The sequence below is a fragment of the Dromiciops gliroides genome, chromosome 1, assembly GCF_019393635.1.
Source record: "Dromiciops gliroides isolate mDroGli1 chromosome 1, mDroGli1.pri, whole genome shotgun sequence".
NCBI lineage: Eukaryota > Metazoa > Chordata > Mammalia > Microbiotheria > Microbiotheriidae > Dromiciops > Dromiciops gliroides.
This window is the reverse complement of record NC_057861.1, coordinates 115,683,570-115,711,375: the sequence shown is the minus strand read 5'-3', so window position 1 is coordinate 115,711,375 and position 27,806 is coordinate 115,683,570. Positions and strand designations below refer to the sequence as shown.

At 38.6% G+C, this 27,806-nt stretch overlaps 1 protein-coding gene across 1 annotated transcript; it reads left to right on the top strand.

Annotated features, from left to right (window-relative positions):
• MAL2 (mal, T cell differentiation protein 2) lies at positions 1 to 26,797 on the top strand. Its single transcript, XM_043976601.1, has 4 exons — positions 1 to 569; positions 13,741 to 13,911; positions 20,720 to 20,875; positions 25,447 to 26,797. Exons 1-4 carry the CDS (start codon positions 438 to 440, stop codon positions 25,516 to 25,518), a joined length of 531 nt encoding a protein of 176 aa, XP_043832536.1. The 5' UTR covers positions 1 to 437; the 3' UTR covers positions 25,519 to 26,797.
• Positions 26,798 to 27,806: the final 1,009 nt, after the last annotated feature.

The window sequence follows — 27,806 nt, the reverse complement described above, 5'->3', positions numbered from 1 at the left end:
ACCCAAGGCCCCAGAGAGGGAGAAAAGCGTGTGGAAAGGAGGGACCGCCAACAGAAGGCTGTGCATCGGAAGGGCCTTGTCACTGGCACCTGTGCCAGCCCGGCGCACACGTGACTCGAGGAGAACGCCCCGGGGGATCGGGGCTCACCTGGGCCCACGTGACGGGACGCGAGCCACCCCCGCCCGCCTGAAGGGAAGCGCTGCTGCTACTCAGCCGCGTCTCCCCCACCCCCCACTCCCTTCCTTTCCTTCCCCTTCCCTTGCTTTCCCTTCCCCGCGCGCCTTCTCCGCGCGCGGAGAGCAGCAATCCCCGCGCCAGCCTGAGCGGTGGCAGCACTGGCAGCCGTGGAGGCGGGCGCCGCGCAGCCTTTGCACACCCAGCAGGGGTAAGCCACAGTAGCTGGAGCAGCAGCAGTAGCTAGAGCAGCAGCAGCAGCATGTCTGCAGGCGGAGCGCCCATGCCACCGACCCCCAACCCCGCTGTGTCTTTCCCTGCGCCCAGGGTCACCCTGCCCGTGGGACCCGATATCCTCCGGACCTATTCGGGAGCCTTCGTCTGCCTGGAGATTGTAAGTGGGTGGCGGGCAAAGATCTGGCAGAGGGGCAGGAAAGTGAACGGGGGAGGAGGGCGGTGAAGGTGGGGACTAGGATACCAGGGTCACGAGGGGAGAGGGAGTCAATGAAGAAACATTCTTCTGTGCATGCCAGACTCTTTAAGCTCAGGTGCCTTCCTCCTCTGCTCACTCCCCATGCTCTGCCCCCCAACCCCCAAATCCCGCTACTTACACCCTCTCTGCCTGACCACCCCCAAGCTTTCCCCCACTCCGCGCCACAGCTATTCCGATGCAGCCCACCCATCGTGGCCTGGGCCTCCGCTTGCGCTGGCACCTGTTACATTGGCTACCTGGCTCCTGGTTTCCGTGTTTGGGTACTCGCTGCCTGTTGCTTAAGACAGGGGCAAAGGGGAAAAGATCCAAAATGGGGAATGGGTCGGGATTGCTCGCCTTTGGTCGGAAGCGGGGTGGCCGGAGCTCATGGAGAAGGGCCGTGCCAAGGAGGGCAGCTGGAGCCTAGAGCGAAGCGACTCGCTGTCAGCCTCGCCTGTTGCTAACCTGCCATTTTGTTGGCTGGGAAAAGGTGTAGCTACCTCTGTGAGTCGGTGACCCTGAGGAAGGGATGGAACCTCCTGGGCTCCCATTTAGGGACTAGAAGGAGAGGTTTTAAGGGGGAGTTCAAGGAGGAAGGCAGCAGAAGGAAAGTGCGAATTTTTGCGAGGCCTCCCCACAAATCAGTCTCAATCTCTCTCTCTCTCTCTCTCTCTCTCTCTCTCTCTCTCTCTCTCTCTCTCTCTCTCTCTCTTTCCCCCATCCCCCTCTCCCTCCTCCCCGCGCCCCCCCTCCCCCCAGTGAGGACAGGCTCCTAGTCTAGGTTTAGGATCTTTGGCAGCTTCCAAACCAGGTGGGTGTGAGAAATCTGGGAGGAGGGTAAAAATGTGACTCTGGCACTGCCCTTTTTCACTTTCCTTCCAACACACACAATCTTTTATGAGCATGACTTTTGCAGGTGTGGGTGGGGTCACCTCTGACCATACTGTGTCACCTAGACTGTAGTCCAAATTTCTTGGGGTGGGGAGTTTCTCTCTCTCTTTTATAAATGGGATTTTTATGGGTTGGAGAGCTTTAGTTTATCATAGGCCAGAAAAGGGGGGGGGGCAGTGCAAATAAAAATTGGGTAACTTTATGTTGCATCATGCCCTTAGAATGACAAATAAAGGAATGAATTCCAGATACAGCCTTATTTTCTGCAGGTTGGTTGGATAGATTGATTTAGGCCTTTCTCTTTACTCCTCCTCTTTGGAGTTTGCATAACCTGGATCTGGGTGCTTTGGTTTCTGTTTTGTGATGTGAGCTGGATCTGGATCATTTGGTATTCTGCCTTATTATTCCACCATTGCCAAGGCACCCCCAGTCAAGTTTAGCTCAGATTTAAATCTGGAAATGGAGACTCAACTAAACTACATGCCACCAACATCAGTAATAAGATACTGCAAGGCTGAAGGAGGCAGTTTTAAATTTGAGCCCAGATCAGAAGCATCTGAAAGTGAACCTAGTGATGACTGGTTCAGGGAATCTATGCAAAATTCATGGAGGGAAGATGGGACTGATTTTGATGTGGGCCTGTAAGAAAGGGAAGCAGCTTGAAAAGTAACACTCAGAAGAATTTTAAAACAAACAAACAAACAAAAAAAACCCTGTTCTGTTCTGAATGCTTTAGTCTGAAAAGGAAAGCAGGGTGATGTTTCAAGTCTTTGAAAGAGGTTTTATTGATAAGAAGATAAATTGGTTTTCATCACACTACACAGAAACAAAGCTCTTTTCCCCCTTTCATCAGCTCTTCATGTTAGGAGAAAAGATTGACATATTCATCTTCAAAAAGTACATATGTCATAGCCAGTTTAAGGTCCCATCCCTTCCCACCTCAGGAGAGGCCTTCACTCTCAAAAACTTTTCCCTTTTGTTTAGAATCATTGACTTCTTCTTTTCCCATTCTTCTGTCTTTCTCACTTACACAGCTTCAGGCCTTCCTTTATACTTGAAAAGAGAAAAAGAAAAAAAAACACATTTTTATTTGACCTTCACCACCTATCTCACCTTCCATCTAGCACTCCATTTCTCTCTCTCCCCTTGCATGGCCATATTTATTGGGCAGCCTAAATTGACTGCATAAATTCCTTGTTGCTTGTTTTAAATTCAATTCATAAGGCATTTTTTTTGGGGGGGGGAAGCAGGGCAAGGAGGGTTAAGTGACTTGCCCGGGATCACACAGCTAGTAAGTGTTGTGTATGAGGTCGGATTTGAGCTCAGGTCCTCCTGAATCCAAGGCTGATGCTCTACCCACTTCGCCACCTAGCTGTCCCACACAAGGCATTTTTTAAGGTCACTCTATGTACCTGACCTCTGATTACACACAAGCTTTTTTAAAAGGTTACCTTTTCCTGGTCCAGTACATGTTTTTCCTTATTTTCCATTTTTCTACACCTTTCAGGGACACTTGACCTTATTAGTCATATCCTTATGGAACTCATTACTCTAGAATTTCCATGTTTACTTGGGTTTTACTTTTTGACCCCCTTTCTGTGTCTTGGATGATATTTTATTTTTCAATATTGCTTCTTCTTTTTGCACATTGTGTATATAAATATCCTAAGACTCAGTCCTAAACTCTGTCCTTTGTCCTCTGGGAACTTCTGTTAGTATGCGAGTACTTCCAAATCTATTTGTCAAGTTTTGATCTCTCCCATATCCATTTGTCTGCTGAACATTGTGATTTGTTTATCTGGTCTAAATTTAAAACTTCATGTCTCAAATTAGACTTTTACTACAATGGTATAGTCAACTAGGGGCTATGGAATTTTCAAGTTGAAAGGCACATTTGGGAAAATCTTGTCCAGTCTCCTCCTTTTGGAGATAAAGAAACTGAGTCTCAGAAACATCAAGTAACTTATGCAGTGTCATAGTGTACAAGAGGCAAGATTCTAACCCAAGTCTTCATCTAAATCCAGTGCTCTTTTTATGACACCTTCTTGATAGAATGGGGCTAAAAATATAGGTGTGAATTACACAGAAATTAGTTTCACTCAAAGAACAGAATGATGTGGTGGCCATGGTCTTCACTCCTAGCCACAGTCAACTGTTCCTCTGATGCCTAGTATTGTTCAACAAGAGAGATAGATATTTTAGAACACATATCACAAATCCATCAGCTCTTTTAGGAAACAAAGCAAAGTGGATCAGTAACATCCTAAAGCATGAAGAATACATTCATGCTCATAATCTTGGGTAAGGTTTAACAGGCAGATATGTTCCATACTTGTGTACAGGAAGAACATACTTCGGCTTTTGCTTACACCCACCACTTTGGGAGCCTGACATTGTGACCAAAATAATCAGCTTTGTGATTCTTAGTCTCTTCATCATTGGTTCAAAATCCAACTTGAGAAGGCATGGCAACCCAGTGTCTCACATTTCCAGAGTTAAATTCCTGGAAGGAAAAGGTCTTGATTAACATCAATTTAATTTTTGAATACCAATATGTACAAGATTAAGGCCAGAGGTAGAAGGAGACTGGTATGGGCTGGTGCAAGATAACCTTGTAAGAATGTAGCGAGAGCATTCAGGGAAAATGCCTGACAAATTTAATGTAAGTAGAAAGAGCACTAGGTTTTCAGTTTGAAAACTCAGATTGGAAACTTGGCATTGACACTTACTGACTGTATGCCCTTGGGGCAAGTCATTTGAATTGTAAGTTTGGACTTCTGTGTTCTCATCTTTGAAGGGAGGGGGTGAATTAAATTATCTCTAAGGCCACTTCCAGATCTAAACCCTATGACCTTTGGAGATTTTAATAGGTTTCACACTTTCAATCTTTAGATAAGGAAAAAAAAAAGTGACACAACCCTTCTATGTAGTCTTGAACGTCAGTGAAATATGTTTGTAGTTTCTAATACTATCTTCTAGAGAAGTAGTATATGTTTCTGGCTAAGTCCAATATATTTGGTGTGCTGTTTAAGAAAATGTAAAATTCTCCTGAATTTAATACTTAATCCAAATGGAGTTTTAAAGTGAGAAAAAGGGGGGTTCTTGAGGGAAGGAGAATGATATTGGTTGTTTGGGGGTCTGGGATAGATGTAGCCATATGATGAACTTGAGAATATGTCTTTGAGTTGTGGTCTTGACTATAGGCTAAATTTTCAGACTTGAAAGTTACTACAACATGCTTCCCAAGTTAAATTGACTGAAGCTCTCAAAGCATACCTTAGAATGGGCTTTATGAAGAGGCATTGAGTTCATCATCACTGAAAGTGTTCAATTAAATTCAGTAAGCATTTATTAAACAGCTTCTATGTATAGGGCATGAAATAGTTGCTAAACTTCAAGGAGGAAACAACATGTACACAGGTAAATCAAAATAGATGAATGGTAATTGTTGGACTTAGAGAAGACTAACAACTAGTGAGATCAATGAAAAGTCTCCCAGTAAGAGGCAGAACCTAAAGATGAACCTTGAAAGGAATTAGATATTCCAAGAAGCTGGTGTAAGGAGGGGGAACACTCCTAGCATTTGGGATAGCCTTGGCAAAGGCATTGAAGTAAAAGATAGAACACAGGCCAGATCAATCTGGAAAAATGGATTGGATTCTGATTGTGAAGGACTTTAAATACCAAATAGAAAAACTTGGTAAGATTTGTGATTTAGGAATATCAGTTTGGTAACTATATGGAAGATGGATTTTCTAGAGGAAAGCCTGCATATAAGGGGACCAATTTTGAGGCATTTTAATAATGCAGGTGAGAGGTGATGAAGGCCTAACTAGAGGTGTGAATAGAAACAAGAGGATGGATATTAAGAATGTTTGTAAAGGTGGAGCTGAAAAAACCTGACAACTAATTCAGGAAAAGAAAAGAACCAAGATGACTCCAAAGTTGTAAACCTGTGTGACCAAATAGATGGTTGTGCAATCAACAAAAATGGAAGAAGAGGGGAAAAGTTTTAGTTTAGGCATACTAAATGTTAGATGCTTATGGGACATCAACATAGAGACATCTAATAGGGCAGTTGATGTTGTAGGATTGGAATTCAAAAGGCAGATTATGGCCCAGTCTATTGAGGTGGGACTTATCTCTTCAGATCCAACCCTTAAACCCATGAAGACTTAAACCACTTAAAACACCAAGGGAGAAATGGCAGAGGAAAGAGAAGAAGATCCAGGATAGAACCTTGAAAGATGATTACAATTAGTAGATAGAAAAGAAATTATAGGGGAAGCTAGGTGGTGCAGTGGATAAAGCACTGGCCCTGGAGCCAATGTTGGCTGGTATCAATATCACACCCAGGCCCCCCAATTCTAGTCCCTTTTCCCCAGTTCAGTGTTCTGTAAGGTGGCAGGTTGGATCATGATAAGAGAAGCAAAACTCCATGGCTTCTCCTCGTTTTCTTCAGATAACTCATTGAACTGTTCTAAAGCTCTGTGAGATTTTCTGGGTGTATTTTTTTTCCTGAAATGTAAATAAATCTGCATCAAAACTATCACCTTTTGTCAATCTTTCTCTTTCTTAGTAGGATCTAAGTTAAAAAGTTGAAGAGAGAGCAAGACATAAGAGTGATAATAGGGTTGGGTTTTTTCCCCCCACTTTGGTGTCCCACCATTATTATTGGCAGCAAAAACCCTTTGAAAAACTTAGAGGGGATATTTGCTTGCCTTGGGGACAGGGAGGTTTGAGAAGAAGTTTGAGACTTTTTTTTGTTTTCTTTTGTTTCTTTTGTTCCACAGGGGAAGAATCTTAGTCAAAAGCCATAGGTGGTAGAATTGGAAAGGAAAGAAGGTAGGTGAAATTCTCAGAAGGAAACAAAAATGAAGAGCTGCACAGAACTAATTGCACAGGGCTAGAATTCTAGCTAGTCTGTCTAAAATATCTAATGAGTGGTTGCCAATAAATTATAAGCTTTAGGAAGAGTTAGACTTTTAAGCATTTATTAAGGAGAATAAGAATTTGGTGAAGAGAGAGAGAAAGAGGCCTAGATTCATCTTATCTATCAAAGTGAGAGCACATCTTTAGCTCCACTTTCAACCAGAGTCCTGATGAAAAAGATCTAGAGCACTAGCCTCACCCCCTCTTCCTCCCACAAGCAAACATCACTTCCTGATGCCAAAGAGCCACATGTCTTGCCCTCAGACTCCTTCTCCTCATGGTGGAGCTTTGCTACAGTAAGTCTCCAGCAGGTGGCGTCATTCCAATCATTACATAATAGTGGCAAGAGGCTCCAGCCCTGGATCCTTTGGGGGGGGGGGGGGCGGGGGGCAGGGCAATGAGGGTTAAGTGACTTGCCCAGGGTCACACAGCTAGTGTCAAGTGTCTGAGGCCTAATTTGAACTCAGGTCTTCCTGAATCCAAGGCCAGTGCTTTATGCACTGCGCCACCTAGCTGCCCCCCGCCCAATCCTTTTTTACCTTAGAGTTGCCAGTGGTTTAGAGCTACAGATCTTGCTGATACTGTTACAGCAGGAAATGTATTGCTGGCTTTCCAAGTTGAACACTGAAGATACTTTTCTATAGTCACTTTGAGAGAATGTCCTAACTATGACTATGTCATATGTTATGTATTAAATAGTAAACAGGTTCCATAATTTTGTTTTTACAGGCTAGACTGGGAATGTAAATATTATGATGGAAGAATCTGCTATGCATTTTCCCACAGAAGCAAACTTTTGTGACAGGACTCATCTCTTAAGTTGTACTTACTTCCTCTGGGGTTGAGTGTGTGTGTGTGTGTGTGTGTGTGTGTGTGTGTGTATGTGTGTGTGTGAGAACTAGATGAGAAGTTTTTTTGTTTGTTCTTTGGCAATGAAGGTTAAGTGACTTGCCCAGGTCACACAGCTAGTAAGTATCAAGTGTCTGAGGTCAGATTTGAATTCAGGTCCTCATGACTCCAGGGCCATTGCTTTATCCACTGTGTCACCTAGCTGCCCCTGATGATAAGTTCTTGAGAGAGGAATGATAGGTGGAGGTTAAAGAGAGTGAGGTTTAGACTTGACATGAGGAAAAGCTTCCTAGCTGTTAGAACTGACCAAAAGTAGAAGAGTTGCCCCAGGAGGTTGTGGATTGGGTAACCATTGTTTGCAATTTAGTCAAACTCAACCAATATTAACTATGATTTGGGCACAGTGTGTGCTAGGCACTTGAGACCCCAAACTAAGAAATTCCCTGTCCTCTATGAGTTTACATTCTGCTTACCTAGGGGAAGATTTAAAAGGTCTAGAAGTAATTAAGTACAAAGTGTGTGTGTGTGTGTGTGTGTGTGTGTGTGTGTGTGTGTGTATGTGTGTAGATAGATACACACACTTACAATGTAATTTCAAGGAAGAAGTACAAATAACTAAGGGAGTCATGAAAGGCTTTGCATGATTTTAAGGAAGCTAAGGGTTCCATAACATGCTGGTGAGAATGAATACTTCATTATATATATTACAGGTGTCAAACAATCTTTGGTTAGGAAATGATTAGATAAGTTTAAAGAGATATGATTAAGAGAAAAGAATCAATGAGGAAATGAATAGAATCTTAGAAAGAATTTGGAAGGAAGAATGTTGGCAGGGCCCTTCCTGTCTGATAGGAATGGAATCCAAGGAAGAGGAAAACAGCCTCCAAAAATTCAACCAATATTTCCTATCCTTCCATCCTTTATCTTTTTTTTTTTTTTTTTTTTTTTTGCGGGGCAATGGGGGTTAAGTGACTTGCCCAGGGTCACACAGTTAGTAAGTGTCTGAGGCCGGATTTGAACTCAGGTACTCCTGAATCCAGGACCGGTGCTTTATCCACTGCGCCACCTAGCCGCCCCCCATCCTTTATCTTTAATACATGTGTATCACACAGGGCTGCATATTTTCCTAACTTTTCTCCTCAGGAGGGGAGAGGGGAAAAGCATTAATTTTATTTCTAGGGGTTAAATTCTGTGCAAGTTCTTGGTAAATAAAAACTTTCTGAATTTCCTTTGGGGAGAAAAGAACCAAAAAACAAAACCCAGCCAAGCCACTCCCTTTAAGTATGTCAGGGCCTATCCATAGCACAAAGACCTAAAAGAGAAAGTGTTGTGCAATAAAAATTGCATGAGACCATAAATTCATAAATGAGATTAGTTTCTTGGGGAAAGTTTTTACAACTTGAGTCACCTAAGTGAAAGTAGGTCACTGCAAAGCAAAGTTAGGTCCCCAAAGAAGCCCATTTTTTATAAAGGTCAATTCTTTTTAGAGAAAACCAATAGGCATGTTACTGAGGAGCTCTGCTGGCACTTTGTATATCACCAGAGCTGAAGTGATTTGGGCCTTCTCATACAACAGCAGGTCCAGCCGGATTGAAACTCAATCACCTCATGTGGCCAATCCCACTCATGTCCCTGGGGAAAGCACTATTAACTCTGTTATTGGTTATGAGTGATTCTACCTGGAAGCATTACTTTAATTGTGCAATGTGGAATATCAGAAAGGCCTTTGGATTGTGAAGACAGGAAATGTGGGTTCATATCCCACCTTACATATTTATGAACATTGTGACTATGGTCAAGTCACTTCTTCCTTCTGACTTCTAGTTTCCTTATCTGTAAAATGGGGAAATAATACTTTCACTACTTCCTCAAAGAGATTTTATAAAGAAAGTGTTTTGTAAATTGTAAGACCACAGTATAAGTGAGTTAATAAGTAGTATATTATGGATACAGGTTAGGAATCAAGAGATATCCTAAGAAAAATTTGGAGTAGGTGTTACAGTCAAGCCTTTTGTTGGTTTATAAAGCTTTACCTATTTGATCTTGACAGCAACTTTTTGAGCTATTTGCTATAATTAACAAAGAGCATGATCTCTCCAGAATACCAGAGGGCTATAACAATAATTTGTTTGTTGTTTGTCCTTCATTCTCGAAGAGAACCATGACATTAGGGTGATGTCATAGCTTGTACAGTAAATTGCATTTTAGTGAGGCAGGGATGTGTAAGTCACCAGCCTCACTCTTTCCTCCAGAGCCATCTGGGTAAAGTGGCAAGATATACATCAGGATGGCTGGAGATGGCCCTGGGTGTTTGAGGCAATCAATATTAAGTGACTTGCCTAGGGTCACGCAGCTAGTAATGTCAAGTGTCTGAGGTTGGATTTGAACTCAGATCCTCCTGATTCAAGGCCCAGTGCTCTATCCACTGTGCCACCTAGCTGTTCATCATAACATTGTAATAATAGCAACTAATATTTATATAGTGCCTACTGTGTGTTGGGCGCTGTGCTAAGCACTTTATAATTATGATCTCATTTGGTTCCCACAACAACTTCGGGAGGTATAGAGCTCATCTTCTCTTTAGATTACTAGAGGGCCAGCACTGGGGGAATTGTAGATAAGAGATGAAATCATAAAGTAAGAAGAAAGACAAGTGTCCTTAACTTGTGCTACATAGACTGTTCCCCAGATTTCTTGGATGTGGATAGATTTCAGAGGGTCTGTGAATTCAGGTAGAAAAAATTAAACCATTACTTTCATGAACCTTCACTGTCCTTTGTAATTCTATGTATTTACTTTTATGCACTTAAACCATTCTGAAAACGGGTCCATAGGATTTAGCAGACCTCCTAAAGGGGTCAGTCACATGCACACACACACACACACACACACACACACACACATACAAGTTTAGAACCCCCACCTAAAATTTCTCCCCCACATGTCAATGACAGCCTAGATTGAGAAGGAAGAGCAAAGCAAAAGTGGCAAATAAGGGTTTCAAGGCTAAAGAGAAAAGACCTACTTTGCACTTGTCCTGGTATTCTTTCTTTCCTTTTTCTGCCACTGTTTGGGAGTCTTTGAAAGATTTTCACCTTTTGGCTACTCATGTTTCTTTCTTTTTATTTTTCCTGTGAAAACAGGGATGCCACTAGATCCATGCCCATGAAACAGGAAATGTTGCAAACATAGTTGTATTTGTGGTCATAACATGCTCTGAGCTCATCAGGGAGAAAGTTCTAGTCTGTGTATATTATTTATTAAAAGTCAATTTCAGAGATGAGCACCTGGGGAATAATGCAGTAAATGGAGAGAAGATTATAAAGGTGGTGCTAAAAGAGTGAGTGGTCAAGCAACCTTGTCTGTGGCTCTCATAAAATATCCCAGAATGGGAGCTGTTCTCAGGCTTGACCTCAGCCTAACTTCAAAAGCTGTACTAGTCAGGTAGGACTTCAAGATGACTTCCAGATCCAGCATGCTGTTGTAGTGTGTGGGTTATGTTTTTAATCACTATCAGATTCTTGTTAAGACACCCCAAGGTGCACAGTACTTTTGTACTAGAAGCACATTCAGTTTCTCTCTGATGGATCCCTGAGTAGGTGGTAGGAAAAATTAAATGTGCTTTTGGAGAACCTGTGAGTCACTTAAATAGGATTGTTTTAAACATTTCTGCCTTTCAAATGAGAATAGATTGATTTCTCTTCATTTTAGTTTTGAAGTTGATTTTATGATACTTAAAGCAATTAATTTCACCTTAAATTTTTCATACCTGCACAGAAACCTTCCTCTGATACCTCATTCGGGTGTCCAGATGACCTGGGGTTATTGAAAGCTATGTCATTGGAAAGAATTTAGGTATTATTCTGGTGACAGACTGAGTCTGCTGCCAGCAGGCCAACCAACCTGAGAATGGAGAGGCTTTTCACCAATTGGTTGGCCACTAGGTGATAGATTATTTGACCATTTCAACACTTAGAGCAAATAAAAATAAACATTTTAAATGACTTTTAGTTCTCTATGCCCTTTCACTTTCCTTCTGCATCTCCTAGAACATATTCTTAAACAGAAGCTAAGCTCCTTGAAGGGAGAGACTATTTCATTTCTCTCATTGGAGTACTGACACCATGCAGAGAACATAGTATAAGCTTAATAAATGCTTGCTGAATTAATAAATAGATGGCAAAGGGCCAGAAAGAGTGTCCTAAAAATCATAACATCATGCATCTAGAGGGTGTATTTTATACAGTGTCTTATCTACAAGTCCTTAGTAATCTGCTTCACCCTACTTATACTCACCATGCATCTTACCTTGTCCTTTGGGTCATCTTCAGTTTTGATTCTTCTGAAATTGTGATGTTCCATGATTCACAACCATATATTGTCACCAGGAGAGTATTGGTATTTTAATGGTTATAATTTGAAACAGTATAAGGGGGCAGCTAGGTGGTGCAGTGGATAAAGCACTGGCCCTGGATTCAGGAGGACCTGAGTTCAAATGTGGCTTCATTCACTTAGTACCAGCTGTGTGACCCTGGGCAAGTCGCTTAACCCTCATTGCCCCACCCAAAAATAAAGGAAGAAAAAAAAAACCTGAATGTTGTCAAATTGCAAAAAACAAGTTTGACCCCAAAAAAGTGATATGAGGATACTTCTCTCTGATCTTTTGCAGAGATTAAGGTCCACAGATGTTATGATATTTTCAAGGCATTTTCCTCTTTTTGTTTTTCCTTTGTTTAAAAAAAATCCATTGTTTGTCTTTTCATTTTGTCTTTTCTTATAACACTGTAAGATTACATTATATTCATATACAGTTGTTTGTATGACCATTATCAGAGATCAGTTTTGAAGACCTCTAAAAGAAGACAATTCCAGATGATGACCGCTGTCATTGCAAAACGATGACCAGGAATATAGTAATTACTGCAGACTTAGAAATTGGAATCAGTAAATGCCATTCTTATAATGTAAGAGATAACTCTCAGAAAGGGAGAGGTACAAGGGGAAATCTAAAAGATATAAAAACAAAAGTTATCAATAAAAAAATTGTCTTTCAAAAAACATTCCCCAAATGTCTTTAAAACTGTCATTTACATTTTTTTCCTCTGTATTCATTTGGTCTTGGTCAACCATTCTTCCCAAATTAATTGTAAGTGCCTTTTCTTCATATGATGTGTGAGTGTACTGAGGTATTATAGTTCAAATATGTTGATATTATTGGCATGGATAACAAAAATAGATTACTATGGATATATTGTGAAATGTGTTTGATTTTGCATCTGTTATGCTTTTCTTCAGTACCTATATATTTAAGTAATTATTTTAGGTTAATTCTCTAGATTGACAGTGATTTTTACCCTTTCTCATTCATCCCCCTCCCCCCAAAAAAACCTTCATTAAACAAGTACTATTTGTAAGCCACTATGCTAGGTACAGAAAAGAGATTTATAGTCCTTGCTCTTCAAGAAGGTTATGTCTAGCTAAGGGAATGGCTATTCTGCTAAATGTTTCACAACTGGCTCTCTAAAAACTCTCATGGCACACTTAATTTTAATCTACATTACCAACATTTTTTTAAGTCTAGACTATCAACAAAACTATTGTATCAATATTCAGTTTCCAAGGTATAAATTTGTTCATCAGCTAAGTGGAACAATAGTTAGAGTGTCGGGCATAGAGTCATGAAGACCTTCATTTAAATATATGGCCTCAGACACCTACTAGCTGGGTGACCCTGGGCAAGTCACTTGACTTCTTTTGCTTTCATTTCCTCAACTATAAAATGGAGACAATATTAGCACCTTGTTGCTTGTCCTTCATTCCCGAAGAGGACCATGACATCAGGGAGGTGATGTCCTGACTTGGAATGAATTGGATATAAGTGAGAAAGGGCTATGCAAAGTCACCAACCTCACTCTCTCCTCCAGAGCCACCTGGGTCCAGTGGCAAGATACACATCAGGACAACCAGAGATGGCCCCGGGATGTTTGAGGCAGTCAGGATTAAGTGACTTGTCCAGGGTCACATAGCTAGTAAGTGTCAAGTGTCTGAGGCCGGATTTGAATTTACATCCTCCTGACTCCAGGGTCAATGCTCTATCCACTGAGCCATCTAGCTGCCCTAATAGCAGCTACTTCTCAGGGCTGTGGTGAGGAGAAAAGGCGATAAAATATTTAAAGTGCTTAGCATTGCCTGGCATATGAGCTCTATATAAATACATATTCCTTTTCTCCCAGTGACCCATATATTTCACTGTTCTTATGATGCAACACGCTAAAGATTGAACAATTTGTTCTCAAGAGCCCACTGGAGTTGGCTCGAGCATGGAAACATATTTGTGTGAAAGGGTAGCTAGCAGTACCAGAGTGGATTTGTGTTAGAAATGCCTTTTGACATACAAATATTTCTTTTTATTTCTTTGCAGCTGTTTGGAGGACTTGTCTGGATTTTGGTAGCATCTTCCAATGTGCCTCTACCTCTGCTACAAGGATGGGTGATGTTTGTATCAGTGACAGCTTTTTTCTTTTCCCTCCTCTTCCTATTTGTGTTCCTTTCGGGCATAGTGAATAGAATTGATGCCAACTGGAACTTCTTGGTAAGAGAACACATTTTAAAGTATATATCAAAAACAAATGAATAATTTCATGTATGACTTAAGAGTTATTGATAAGAATAAGCAAAGAATTTATATAGTGTTTTAAGGTTTGCGTAGTGCTTTACATTCAGTCTGGTAATAGATCCTATCCATATCCTCTCATCTTAGGTACCTATTCAAATAGATAACTAAGAGTGTTAAGTCCATAGGTACTTACATGTGAGATTAAAATTGGATATTAGGTCATAAATCTCCCCTACTTAACCTTTCCCTTAATTTATCTCCCAGACTAGTAAATGGAAGAAGCTTCTGGTTTTCTAGTTAGAGCTTTTATTATATGGTAGTCACAAGGTGATGTTGATTAGAAGGATAGGAAAGTAGAAATACAATACAAATCGTCTTAAGTCTAGGCTTAGTCTGTATTCCGTATAAAACTCACCAAAACCCAAGGCCACCTTTAGGGAGAAAGACCGAGTCAAGCGCAGTGCTGTTAACCGAGAGCCGGGCTAAGTCAAACTCCAGTCAGCGTCTGTCTGTGCAGCGCAGTCAGGAGACCAGCGGAGCAGGAAAAAAGGCCCCACTTCCGTTCTCTCCTTGCCTTTTAAGCTCGCACCCGGAAGTCGAGTGCTCAGCAGGCAATCTGGCGTGCGTTGCAGGCGGACTGGTGTGCGTAGCTCATGCTGTTGGTCTCCTCCCCAAAAGGGTGGTCCTAAAAAAAACTGGCGTCTCTCCATTATCTGTTAAAACTTTTTACCACATACATATTGGCTTTACAGGTTCCACTGCAGCATCTTATCTTCTAAGCAAAGGAGTAGTCCTGTCCTTTAGTGTGTAAAATTACCTTTACACCTGTTTTACTTCATTTTGGTCAGCAAATGATTTCAATAAGGCTATTGAATTCTTGCCTTGGGTAGATTGCAAAATTTCTTTTCTTTTATTTTTTATTAAGATTTTTACCCATAAGTGTCAGAATCTCTTCTGAAATTTGATACATCCAGTCCTGTACACCATATCCAAATTCCTAGAAAAGAGCACAGATAACTTTATAGTTATTTCCAAAATTCCTACCATAATAATAGACTAGCCCAGTTTTCAAAAGAATATCTAATGTTTTCTTTAAGATCCATGCAATGTGTCCACCATATAAAAAGATCATTTACCAAAAAAAAAAAAAAACCTTTAGCAATTCAGCCTTTGGATGCATATTCATTATCAAAAATTATTCCTGACAACAGCCCTTTGAGATAAGTAGAATAGATATGTTCATTTTTCTGATGAGTGTGGAGGCTCAGTTTGTTGCCCAAGGTTACACAAATGTTTATTTATCTATTTATTTATTTATGTTTTTAAATTTTATTTTTAGCTCCGAATGCTTTCCCTTCTTCCACCCTTGCCCCACTCATTGAGAAGGCAAGAAATATGATAACCATTATACATATGAAGTGATACAAAACAACACAACTGTTAAATGATACTAAAAGCAATGTTCATTCTTGAATGATATGTTGCCTCTGAATTATAGCAAGAGTTTGGTTCAGGAATAGAAACTAAGTTTGTAGATATTTGTAGATATTAAAGGAAAAAGCAGATTATTCTATAATGTGTTCAAAGTAAACCCTTAACAAATAGAACTATAATCTAGAATGGGATTAGCCATTAAACCCCAAAATACAGGAGGGAGTATATTCATTTATGTTGGGTGAACAGTGCAAAGCTACAGACATAGGAGATGGATTGTCAGTTTGCCTGGACTAGAGAAGGACATTCCACTCTAACTCTCAGATAAATGTGTAAAAGAGTATTTTTCTTAAACACCTATGATGTAAATTGGATGGCCAGAAAAGTCAATGAGTAACTAACAGTCCTTTCAAGAGGCTATACAGAAAGACTACCAGTGTTTGTCAAGGAAACAGCCCGGTTGAATAGAGTTACCGCTGAATTTGGAATCAAAAGCTAGTGTTTGCCCCTTCCTACTCCAGGAGCAAGTCACTTAATATCTCCTGAATTTCACTGTCTTCATCTATAAAATGGGGATAATCACATTTGCATAATTGACCCTAAGTCTGTGTATGGATAGCAGCTTTTAAACATTAAATTAAATTATTTGTGATTGGTAGTACCCATTGATCAAAGCTAAGCCTGGGGCTAATTTAGTTTCATAAAGCACTGAATTGAGAGCCAGGAAATATAGGTGCTAGTCCCAACTCAACAATATAACTCATTCCCCTTCTTGGGCCTCAGTTTCCTCAATTCCAAAATAAGGGAGTTAGATTGGGCAGCCTCTTACAATCTGTCTCACTACAATACTCTGAAATCTTATGATTTAATAGATACCCACAACACTGTTTTGTCATGCTTGGCATAAATGCCACAAGTTGATCCCTGATTTTGATATACTTGAGAAGTTTATTGATTTTCTACCCTATTTAGATTTTCCTTTCATTTTTAACTTTGTTATTCTTTTTGTGTGTGTGTGAGGCAGTTGGGGTTAAGTGACTTGCCCAAGGGCACACAGCTAGTAAGTGTCAAGTGTCTGAGGCCAGATTTGAACTCAGGTCCACCTGAATACAGGGCCGGTGCTCTATCCACTGTGCCACCTAGCTGCCCCTGCTTTGTTATTCTTAACTTATTCAGAGTGTTTCTGAAAGTAGCCTCTGTTCAAATGGGCTGCCTTTTCATATACATTAATGGACACCTTGCACTAGGTAGAACTTGCACAAGTTCTGTGGAGTAACTATGGGATGTTTATTACTTTTAATTACTACATCCTGCATGTAGTAGGCAAAAACCTCCTAAATTATTGTGTGTTGTGATGAGCCTATGAGTGTCTGGAGCAAAGATTCTTAAATGAATGTGTGTGTGTGCATGTGTGTGCATAATGACTCAATATGGCAATCTGATGAAGCCTGTCGATCCTCAGGATAAAGTTTTTAAGTGCATAAAATGAAATACATAGGACTACAAAGGTAAGCAATTACATTAAAATACAATTATTTTTTTTCAAAATTTGTGACCTCTACATTAAGAATTCCCGGTTGGGGGACAGTTAGGTGGCACAGTGGATAAAGCATTGGCCCTACATTAAGGAGGACCTGAGTTCAAATATAGCCTCAGACACTTGACACGAACTGTGTGACCCTGGGCAAGTCACTTAATCCTCATTGCCCCACCAAAAAAAAAAACCAAAACCCAACGAATTCCTGGTCTAAAAGAGAACAACCAGGATGGTAAAGAACTTTAGGTCCAAGCCATATGAATAGCTATGTGTTAAAGGAAGTGGGGTGTTAAGCATGGGGAAAATGCAAGGGAGGCATATCCTAAGACAAAGGTCAAAGTATTTTGAAGAGATATCATGTGTAAGAGAGATTAGATTGTTCTGTTTAGGTTCTGTTAAAGGACAGAACTTGGAGCAAGGGGTAGAAGCCACAAAGAAGCAAATTTAGACTTACTGTTAGTAAAAACAAAACAAAACAACAACAACAACTTGCTAATAAATAGAATTGTCCAAAAGCAGACTAGATTACCTACATAAGGGGTCTGTTTTTCCCTGACTAGAGGTTTTCACATAGAGATTGGATAACTACTTATTTGGTGTGCCATGGTAAAGATTTATTTCAAGGATAGATTGAATGAACTAGGTAGTTGCTGAGTTCCCTGTCAACTCCAAAATTCTATCATTCTCAACATGTTTGTGACATTTGAAGGGAACCCTCACCATTTGAAAAAACCTAAACAGTGATTAAGTTTTCCTTTTCAATATGGAGTTGAATTCACTTTTTCATCCTTGTTCTTTGCTTGTTGTTGTTTTTTGATATCTGATAAATTGTTTCAGTGGTATTTTCTTCCACCAATAATCTGAAAAATGGTACGATTAGGATTGTGAAAGTTGAAAATAGAATGATTACTGGCTTATGAATTCCATGAAAATGGTGAACAGGGTCTTTTTAATCATTGTATCTGTCCCACTGCCTAGCAAAATTCTCTTCACAGTCAGTAATTGAAATAAATGTCTTTGGGGGAAAAAAAGACTAGATAAATTACATACTTAAATAACTCTCTGTCCTAAGAGTGGAAAATGAATATTTTATTTTTGGTGGATTTGTTTTTTGTATTATGCTTGAGGGATGGGGAATGATTTTGACACTTAATTTTGGTAAATGGATGTAGTATATGTGTATATTTGAATTTAATTCTCCTTGTTTAAGAAAAATTGTAGAGTGAGAATAATGTCTCAGGAAAAAGCTTGTCTAAAAAAGCTTATTTTAACCTCAATGGGTAATAACTAAGCAGATTAATTAAAGCATTTTGTATATTCTATTCTGTCCCATTAAGTAGACATTTAGTGTTTGAAAGTCCTGACATCCAGGGTGGAGCTGTTATTTCAAAATAATGAATTAGCTGGCCTTAAACAAACCTGCCCTCTGGACAGAGTTTTTATTCAGTGATAACAGATTTCTGAACTTCCCACTTCTTCTATGTATGTGTGAGATACACACATACACGCATGTGTGTATTATAAATAATTATAATTTTTCTTTATGCATATATAATTATATTACAATATATTATATTTTGCATTTTTCTATATTGTATAGGGGTGTATTATATATTTTATATATATTATATTACATATTATGTGCATACACATACACACACACACACACACACACACACACACACCCCTCCCTATAGGTAGGGAAAGGAGTAGGATACCAAGTATAACAAATGTAAACATGGAAAGTGAATTTCAAAGGCAGCAACTGTCTTGGTGTCCATGGTTTGAGATTTTCCATTCAGGAGCACACATCAATTATTTCTTGGATTGGCTCTGTTGAGATTTTGTTTTAATAGAATCATAAAAGAGAAAAAGACCTTAGGTTTTATCTGGTCCAGAAAAATTTGTTGTTGTTATTTGATCATGTCAGTTGTATCAATTCTTTGGGACCCCATTTGAGGTTTTCTTGGCAAAAATATTGGAAGGGTATGCCATTTCCTTCTCCAGTTCATTTTACAGATGAGGAAACTGAAGCAAACAGGATGAAGTGACTTTTCCAGCTTCTAAATATCTGAGACTGGATTTGAACTCAGGTTTTTCTGATTCCAGGTCCAGTGCTCTATCCACTGTGCCAGAAAAAGTTGCCACCCCATTTTGCTTAATCAGGTCTAGTGCAAAAAGATTGATATAAGTGGTTTCTTTCATGATCTCCCATGTGCATATTGCTTGTAATTTAGTTAAGACCAAACATAGAAAGTACACAAAATTATTGAAAACATTTAATGTAGTAAATTGCATTATGAAAGATAGCTTAAAAATGCAAAACCCATTCTTTTAAAAAAGAAATTTGTTGGGGGCATGATCTCAGAAAGTGCTGTTTTTTTTAAAGTATGTTTTATTCTGCATTCAGACTCCCTCCATCAGTTCTTTCTCTGAAGGTGAATAACATTTTTCATCATCAGCCCTTCAGAATTGTATAGGATCATCATAGTGCTAAAAATAGTTGTCATTCACAGTTGATCATCGTATAATATTGCTGTTATTATGTACAATTTTCACTTTGCGTCAGTTCACATGAATCTTCCCAAGTTTTCTGAAAACATGCTGGTCATCATTTTTTATAGCAAAGTAGTATTTCATCACAATCATATCCCACATATCATGTAGTATTGTTAACAAACAGTAGCAGTTTTTCACTATATTAACATGGTTGAGGCATAACTATTTAATAGATTTATACTAAACATTATCCCAAGAGTATATGAAATTTGCTAAAAATAATCGGGTATCATAAAATCATAGGCTTTAAAACCAAAAGGACCTTAAAGAAAATTGTCTAAACCCTCTGCTTTGCAGATGAAAAGAACAACTAAAAAAAAGAAAAAAAAGAAAAGAACAACAACAACAACAATAACAACCCTGTGACTAAGAGAGTGTTATAGTGACTTTCCTTCATCACATAGTCTGTGAAGCTAGGATTAGATGTTTTAGTTATTTACTTTTGTCATAGAGCTAGTGGTACTGGGATTAGATTCATATCCCATGATTCTAAATCCCATGTTTATTTCACTTCTGTCACAGAGTAGTTATAGGATTCCTCCTACTCTCAGAGAATTTCGGAAGCTAGATGCCACAGTAGATAAGTAATGGGATTTGGAATCAGGAAGACCTGAGTTGAAATTGTGCCTCAGATACTTAAGAGTTGTATTACCCTGGGCAAATTATTTAACTTCTCTGTGTCTCTTTGTCAGTTTCCTCATCAGTAGAATGGGGATAATAAAATTATCTGTTTGATAGGATTTTTGTGAGAATCAAATGAGTTGACATATGTTGAGCACTTTGTAGACCTTAAAACACTATATGAATGCTAGCTATTATATAGCTAATGTGTCTGATAGAACCCAGCCAGGTCCAAGTGCAGTGACTTTTCCACTATAAAATGGTGCATCATATGAAAGTGACTACATGAATACTTAAAGGAAATGTAATTTGTCAGTCTAAGGGGTTTTATGCACTGACATAGATCCCAATCCCTATATAATTTAGGTGCCCTGAGAGTTGTGGTATCATTGCCCTGTGGACAATTTTGTGCTTGGCCTCTTCAGCCTTAGCTAAGCTGGGCAGTGGACAGCTGACACCTCACAACAACTGTACTAAAAGATTGTCCAGCTTAGCAGGACCTGCCGATGTAGCTAGAGAGCCCAGGCTCACTTTGATACCCAGGAAAACCATTCTTGAATGATGCCAGAGAAGAGAAAAGGGTAAAGAACTTATGCCTAATCTAAAAAATAATTTTTTTCCTCTTCCCCTTAGGATTTTGGTTATCATTTTGTTGTGTTCGTTTTTTACTTTGGAGCTTTTCTGTTGGAAGCAGCAGCTACTTCCCTGCACAACTTACACTGCAATGTGACCCTAAATGTACATCCACTTTTGAATAACAACCAGTATAATATAAATGTAGCAGCTACGGTAAGTATCAATGTCCCTTTTTATTTGCTTTTTTAGCTGTGCCCCACCTCCAACACTTGGAACCTTGGGTGGGGGGGCAAGAATCAATTTTGCTTTTATACCTAGGGTAAGAGGATATTTTATGTCATCTTCTCATGAGATTTGTGTCAGGATTTTAGCTATCTTTCAACATGGTTTGAGGGATAGGGGGCATTTAAGAGTCATATTTAATATTCAAGAAATGTGTAACTAATCATCCTGTCAAGGGCCATATTAAAACTTTATTCATTTTGAAAACAACCTATTTTATATACATATACCTCCTCTCTCTCTCTCTCTTTCTCTCTCTTTCTCTCTATTTCTCTCTCTCTCTCTCTCTCTCTCTCTCTCTCTCACACACACACACACACACACACCTCTTTCTTTTTCACTCTTTCACTTCTCTCTCTCCCTCCACACACACATACATTAACTGAGCCCATAAAAATACAATATTGATGAATACAGAATGAGAGGTTTTACTATGGGGAAAATATCATGAAAGAGATTCATTCCTGGACAGCAAAATTGGGAATATAAAAACTTTAAAAGGAGAGGTCATAGGAAATGAGAGATTCAATAGTTTTACTTTCCAGATACAGCTAACATGTGTCTGCCCAACATAAATTTTCTAATTGGCTAGACACAATTTTCCAGGAAGTAGTTGGGAATGGGGGATAGGTAAAGAAGAAATAAGGATTTTCCCAAGTAGAAGAGAAAAAATGATAATTAGAGATGATGTTAAATTATGATTTAATTACTATGTATGAGTAATTGTGTACAAAATAATGGACAATATTATCTATGAAATGTCAAAAGTGCCATTTATGTGGATGTCTTGATTTTCTCTAAAGTGATTTCTACAAATGGCAGAAACTCTATTTTTCTCTAAGAATGGAATAAGGAAAGTGTTCTTCAAAATCATTCACAAAATGCCATTATTAAACATGACAATGCATCAGAGTGACTCTGGACTTTAGTAGTCTTCATTTCAGTAAAAATTGACATAGGACCTACTATGTGCAAGGCATTAAAATAACATTTCCAGTCTCAAAGAATTTATGGTTTAGTAGAGATTGAAACAAGTACACAATGAAAGTTAATATGACTTAAAATCAATCGACATTCATCAAGTAGCCTACTAATAATGTGTAGGGTGGTGCATGTAGAGTAGAGGATAAACAGAAGCATGAAAGGTGAGGAGAAAGGATCATTTCTGGTTCAGGGAAATCAAAGGATGCTTCCTGGAGGATGTAATATCTGAACTGGATTTTTAAGGAAGGGGAGGCTTTCAATAAATAATGTTGTAGATTGAAACCATTTTCTGACATAGAGGATGGATGATCTGGATGAATACACCCAGGGCAGAAGAGGGTAGAAGGAGATCAGAGAATGGCTAGTTATAGGTCATTTTTTCCACAGAGTATAGAGACTGGATTAAAAATATTGGAAAGCAGTGTGATAGATAAATTGCATTGCTAAAAGACTGAAAACAGGGAATCCAGTTTAGAAACTCAGTATAATCTATGTGAAGAACAGATGAAGGCCTAAGCTATGTTGTTAGATAGAAATAAGAAATTGCAAAGGATCAGATGTGGGCTGCAAGGAAGAGGAATAAGGTAAAGGTGAATTAGGTTTTAAGCCTGAGTCACTGGGAGGATGGTAGTGCCAATCAACAAAGTGAATCTAGAAGGAAGGGTAGGCATTGTAGGGAAATTGATGAGTTTAGTTTAGGGGCTGAGTTAAGTTTCAAGAGTCAAACATTCAGGTAGAAACATCCAGAAACTGCTTGGAAATACTGTCCTGGAGCCTCAGAAACAGGACTGGTGCTGTATATAGAAATTTGGGAGCTATTCGTAGACTGATAAGATTTAAAATTTTGGGGGTAGATGAGATCACCAGTGTTGAGAGGATAGACAAGTTAGAAAAGAAGGTAAAGGATATGGGATACACATACCTAAGAAAAGACTCAGAAGGAGCAATTAGAAAAGCATGGAAACCAACGAATGAGAGGTGGAACATATGATCAAATGGAAAGGTCCAGGAAAGTGAAGACTGAGGAAAATACTCATGGGATTTGTAAACTAGGAGTCAATTGATCAAATTAAATAACACAGAAAGCACTTTGCAGACACTAAAGCACTACTTAAATTCTAGCAATTATGGTGATGATGATGACTAAGACAACCACAACAACGATGACCCTGGAGAAAGTGACTTTAGTAGAGTGGTGGGAACAAAAGCTAGATTGTAGTGTATTGAAGACTAAGTGCTGTGGAAGTCAAGAAAAGTATAGATGATTCCTTTTCTAGGTATCTGGAAGAAAGGAACTTGGTAGGCTGGAGAGAAGATGGAAGGGACTAAGGAAGGTTTTCCAAGAATTGGGTTGAACTGAATATGTTAGTAGACAGAAGGAAAGAATCCAGGAGAGAGGAAGAGATAATGAAACAGAAATTGAGCACTCCTGCCTATAGATTTTTGCTCACTTGGATTACATTAGATTGCACTACTGAGGTAGGCAAAATCTTTTGCATCCAACAACCAATAAAACATCTTTAATCAGGATCTTAAAGAGGTAAGAGGGAGGGTATATATTCTGATATCATCAAGACTTTCTCAATCAGTGTAATTTTTTCAGTCAACATTTGAGTAACTCCTATGAATTAAGCTACATAAGTAGTATTCCTGCTTCCAGTCTCTCCTATCTAATCTATACCTTGCATAGTAGCTCGAATAATCTTTCTAAGACACAAATCTAATCATTCCATGGATTGCCTCAAATGAAATAATGATATGTAAGGTGCTTAGAAAAGTTGTAAGGAGATATATAAATTCTCTGTGTGTTATGTCACTCCCTTGGACAAAACCCTTCAGTGTGTCTCTGTTACCTATAGGATAAAATCCAAACTCTTTAGCCTAGAGGTTAATTTGAAGAACCTCCACAGTCTGGCTTCAATGTACTTTTCCAACCTTATTTCATATTACCCTTTGAGAACAAATAAACTTATTTTTGTTATTACCAATATCATCCTACACTTCCTCACCGCTGTACATTATATTTGTCCCTTATGTCTACCAATTGTCATCCTTTTCTTACTTCACAAGTTAGCTTATTTGCCATGTCCTTCACAAAACTCTGTCCGAATCTCTCCTTTTCTCCAATCATATTTCACTTGCTGTTATGCTCAAGTGAAAACTCATCATGCCCTTTCCCTTTCCTAAGTGGATTGTCAGATCCCTGAATGCAAGAACTGTCTTCTTTAAATTGCTTATCTCAGTGCCTAAAAAAGTACTTTGCATGAGTAACTACATAATGAATGTTTTAAAAAATCATTTTATATAACATAACTAAATACTCAGAGATAGGGGCTATGTATTTTATTCCTTTGCATTCACCTTAATACCTAGTTCAGTGCCAAGTATTTATGTAATGTAGATTGTACTTAAGCACTTTGGAGAATCAAGTTAGTATTCTGTAGGGCCCATCACATACATATGGTATTCCCACACAGATCTAGGATAGAGATAGCTTGATGATTCATTTATGTGGGTTGCCTTGGTTCAGTCCTGGATGAGTTTACCCCTTTTTAATAGAAATTGATATGTGCCAGAGTTCTGACAGCTGCTCTTCACCTTGGCCATGCCCAGGTAAATAAGTACATTGAAAGTCATCTTATAGTGAATCTTTCAATATATTGACTGGGTGTTTATTTTGGGTTTCTTTTGGGAAGAGGAGGATGGGATAAACATTCAAAAGCAAAATGGATGATCAAATGTTTGCCAAATGGCCATTAACAAATGTGAAAATTATTTAAAATAGTAATTTTAATAGGAGAGCAATAAAGGTTGGCAGAGTAATGCTTCTAAAAGTCAAAACTTTTGTAATTGGGCTCAGAAAGAATCAACTTGAATATAAAATGTTTGAAAAACTTGTGTCAAAGTGGTCTGTTCAGGTAAGTCAATTACTTTTTACAAATTTAAGATAATCTGAGAGGACTCATGATGAAGAATGTTACTCACTTCCTGACTAAGATGTGATGAACTAATATGCATAATGAGACACATTTTTGGATATAGCTAATATAGGATTTTTTTCCTTGATTATGCATATTTGTTACAAGGTTTTGGAGTTTTTCTGAGTTGAGGAGGAAGGGAGAAGGGAAAAAAGTAATTTCTTGATCATTGAAAAAAAAAGAAATTTAATTTAAAATGTCTTTAAAGTATCATAATCAAGCATTTCCAGCATAATTGAGTATATTATTTATGTGTTAAGAAGTGCACACACATAGTCTTAGCCCTTAAAGAGCTTAGATTAGGTAGGGGAAACAACATAAAAATCACTCAACATAAAAATACACAAACAAAATTGATTGGAAGTGATTGATCTAGGGTAATGCTACTAATTGAGAATAATGGCAACAATTCTCTGATGAAAATACAAAACTATTGAGTAGGGGGGAGGTGACCTCAGAGTTTATACTATCTGATGAAATTATTTCTGTGTTTTATAAAAGCCATAGTGTCAATTCTAATGTATTAATTTTCCTTCTCAGATTTTTGCCTTTGTGACAACAGCTTGTTACGGTTGCAGTCTGGCCCTGGCTTTACGAAGATGGCGACCATAACACTCCAGATCAGTTAGCTCTCCATGTTCTACTTTAGTTTGTGTACTTTTTATGCGTGAGAACAATTTGGGTAACATGTTGTTTTATCTGTGATACATTCCCAAAGTCTTTTTGTGTATGGAGATACTCTGTGAAAAAAGTTTTCATTCACTTCCTAGGTGGAATTTACTTTTAAAAATGATTTTAACAGTTGAAGAACCTTTCAGCACAGTTAAGTTGGCTAATTACTATTAGAAACCTGCACTTTAAAAATAATAATCGGGGCAGCTAGGTGGTACAGTGGATAGAGCATCGGCCATGGAGTCAGGAAGATCTGAGTTCAAATGCGGCGTCAAACACTTGACACTTACTAGCTGTGTGACCCTGGGCAAGTTGCTTAACCCCAATTGCCTCACCCCCCGCCAAAAAAAATAATAATAACCAATGGGTAGAGGCAGCTTGAAGAGATTTGGGTTCAGAATCCCACCTTCAATATTTGCTAGCTTGTAACCATGGGAAAATTGCTTAACTGCTTGGGCCCTCAGTTGCTCCTTTTCTAAAACAGAAATAATATTTGTAGTTCCTGTCTCACTGGGTTCTTTTAAGGATCAAATGAGATCTTGTATTTGAAGTGCTTTGTAAATCTTAAAGCACTATGTAAATGCTAGCTATTATTATGAATATCATTAGCTATTAAGTGTTGTCTCTTAAATATATATGGTCACTGGGATCCCCCAGACCTTATTTCTTTTTTTTTGCTACCTTCTAAGTCTCCCTACACAATATGCTTTAAACTAAACAGATATCAAATATTTGCCTCACTCTCATATATAAAATCTCATGTATGTGAGATTTTTTTATAAAACCTGAACATAGGATGTATGACTCAAGAAAAGCTTGATTTCCCCAAGCCATATGTAAAACTTGGTCTCATTACTTTTTCTTCATATTTCCTGGGTGTTAGACTGTCAATTGTTTTCCTGTTGAAGACATAATGAGTCTTCCTAGCCACTTAGGATACTATTTTGGTTACTTGAAAAGCTCATATATGAAATGAACCAGAGTTCTCTGCCAAAGGAATTTCTTTTCTTCTTGCCCCTAGCTAAAGTGAGGCCCTCACACATGTTAATGCACACTGGAACTGATATCTAGCTCCTTAAGTTTTTTTCTTTCATTTAGATTTATTTATGTCTTAAGATATATTTCAGTGTATTGTGTAAATGTTTGTGCATGAATGTGGTATTTTTCAAAATTGTTTACTTTTATTCTGAATAGTTTTTTTATTTTTCTGAAGCTGAATTTGAATGGATTTTTTTAAAGCAACTCTGTCTATAAAATTATAATGCTTTGATGTTGCCCTAGAAATGAAGACAAATGTGCAAAACCTAGGGTTTTTTAAAGTAGTGTGTGTGTGTGTCTGTATACACACTAGTGTATATGTATATACATATATTAATAGATACATGTGTATATATGTGTATGTATACACACATATGTATATATGCACAGATGTGTACATATGTGTTTCAATATCTTGTGTATGTACATATGTGTGGATATATTTATAAAGCCTCTGCTGATTGAGTCATGCAGATACTGATTGCAATGTACCTTTATTATTTTTGGAAAGGTGCCAAAAAGTCTGAATTAAAGGCTTGAATGTAAACACTATGGGAGTTATATGTCACCCCTCTTCATGTTATCTCAACAAGGTGTTTCCAGTCTGTCTTAAGAGAAGTTCTTTTATGATAAGAGGACCATTTGGTTCCAATGCTCCTCACTCATCCCATTGTGTGTTGACTAATCCCATCCCAAATGGTGCCACACATGTTGGGTTTTTTAGAGGATAAATACTAAGCCAAGACAGCCAATCCACCGCATAAACCATAGGTTAGCCATTAAAGGTGGCAGCTTTGGGGTAGTTGCTGATCAAAGGGCAAATTATATTTCCTTTAATGCCCTAATATGTCAACATGTAAACTGCAGTCAGTTTGATGTGAATCATATGAGGCATGACTAGAGTGTGACTCATTTGTGTGTATGCCTTATGAAAATCCATCTTCTTTCTTCATATATCCCACTGACATATGTCTTTTCTGAAGCTTCCCCTTCTCTTTGAAAATCTGCCATTCCTACTTGTATCCCATTAATTCACATTTGTATTATGAATTCTATATTACAGAGTAATACCCTGTGCCATAAGGATGTAGGGGCTTTTAGGTAGAATCGTCTGAAATCAGTGGGCTAGATTTGGCTCTGGTGTCTCTTTTCTCCCAGTAAGACATCTGAGTTCTGTGCTTGGTGACATT

Coding starts and splice junctions, on each gene's coding strand:
- MAL2 (XM_043976601.1), top strand. CDS start 438: ATGTCTGCAGGCGGAGCGCCCATGCCACCGACCCCCAACCCCGCTGTG. Junction 570..13,740: donor CCTTCGTCTGCCTGGAGATT/GTAAGTGGGTGG, acceptor ATTTCTTTGCAG/CTGTTTGGAGGACTTGTCTG. Junction 13,912..20,719: donor ATGCCAACTGGAACTTCTTG/GTAAGAGAACAC, acceptor TCTTCCCCTTAG/GATTTTGGTTATCATTTTGT.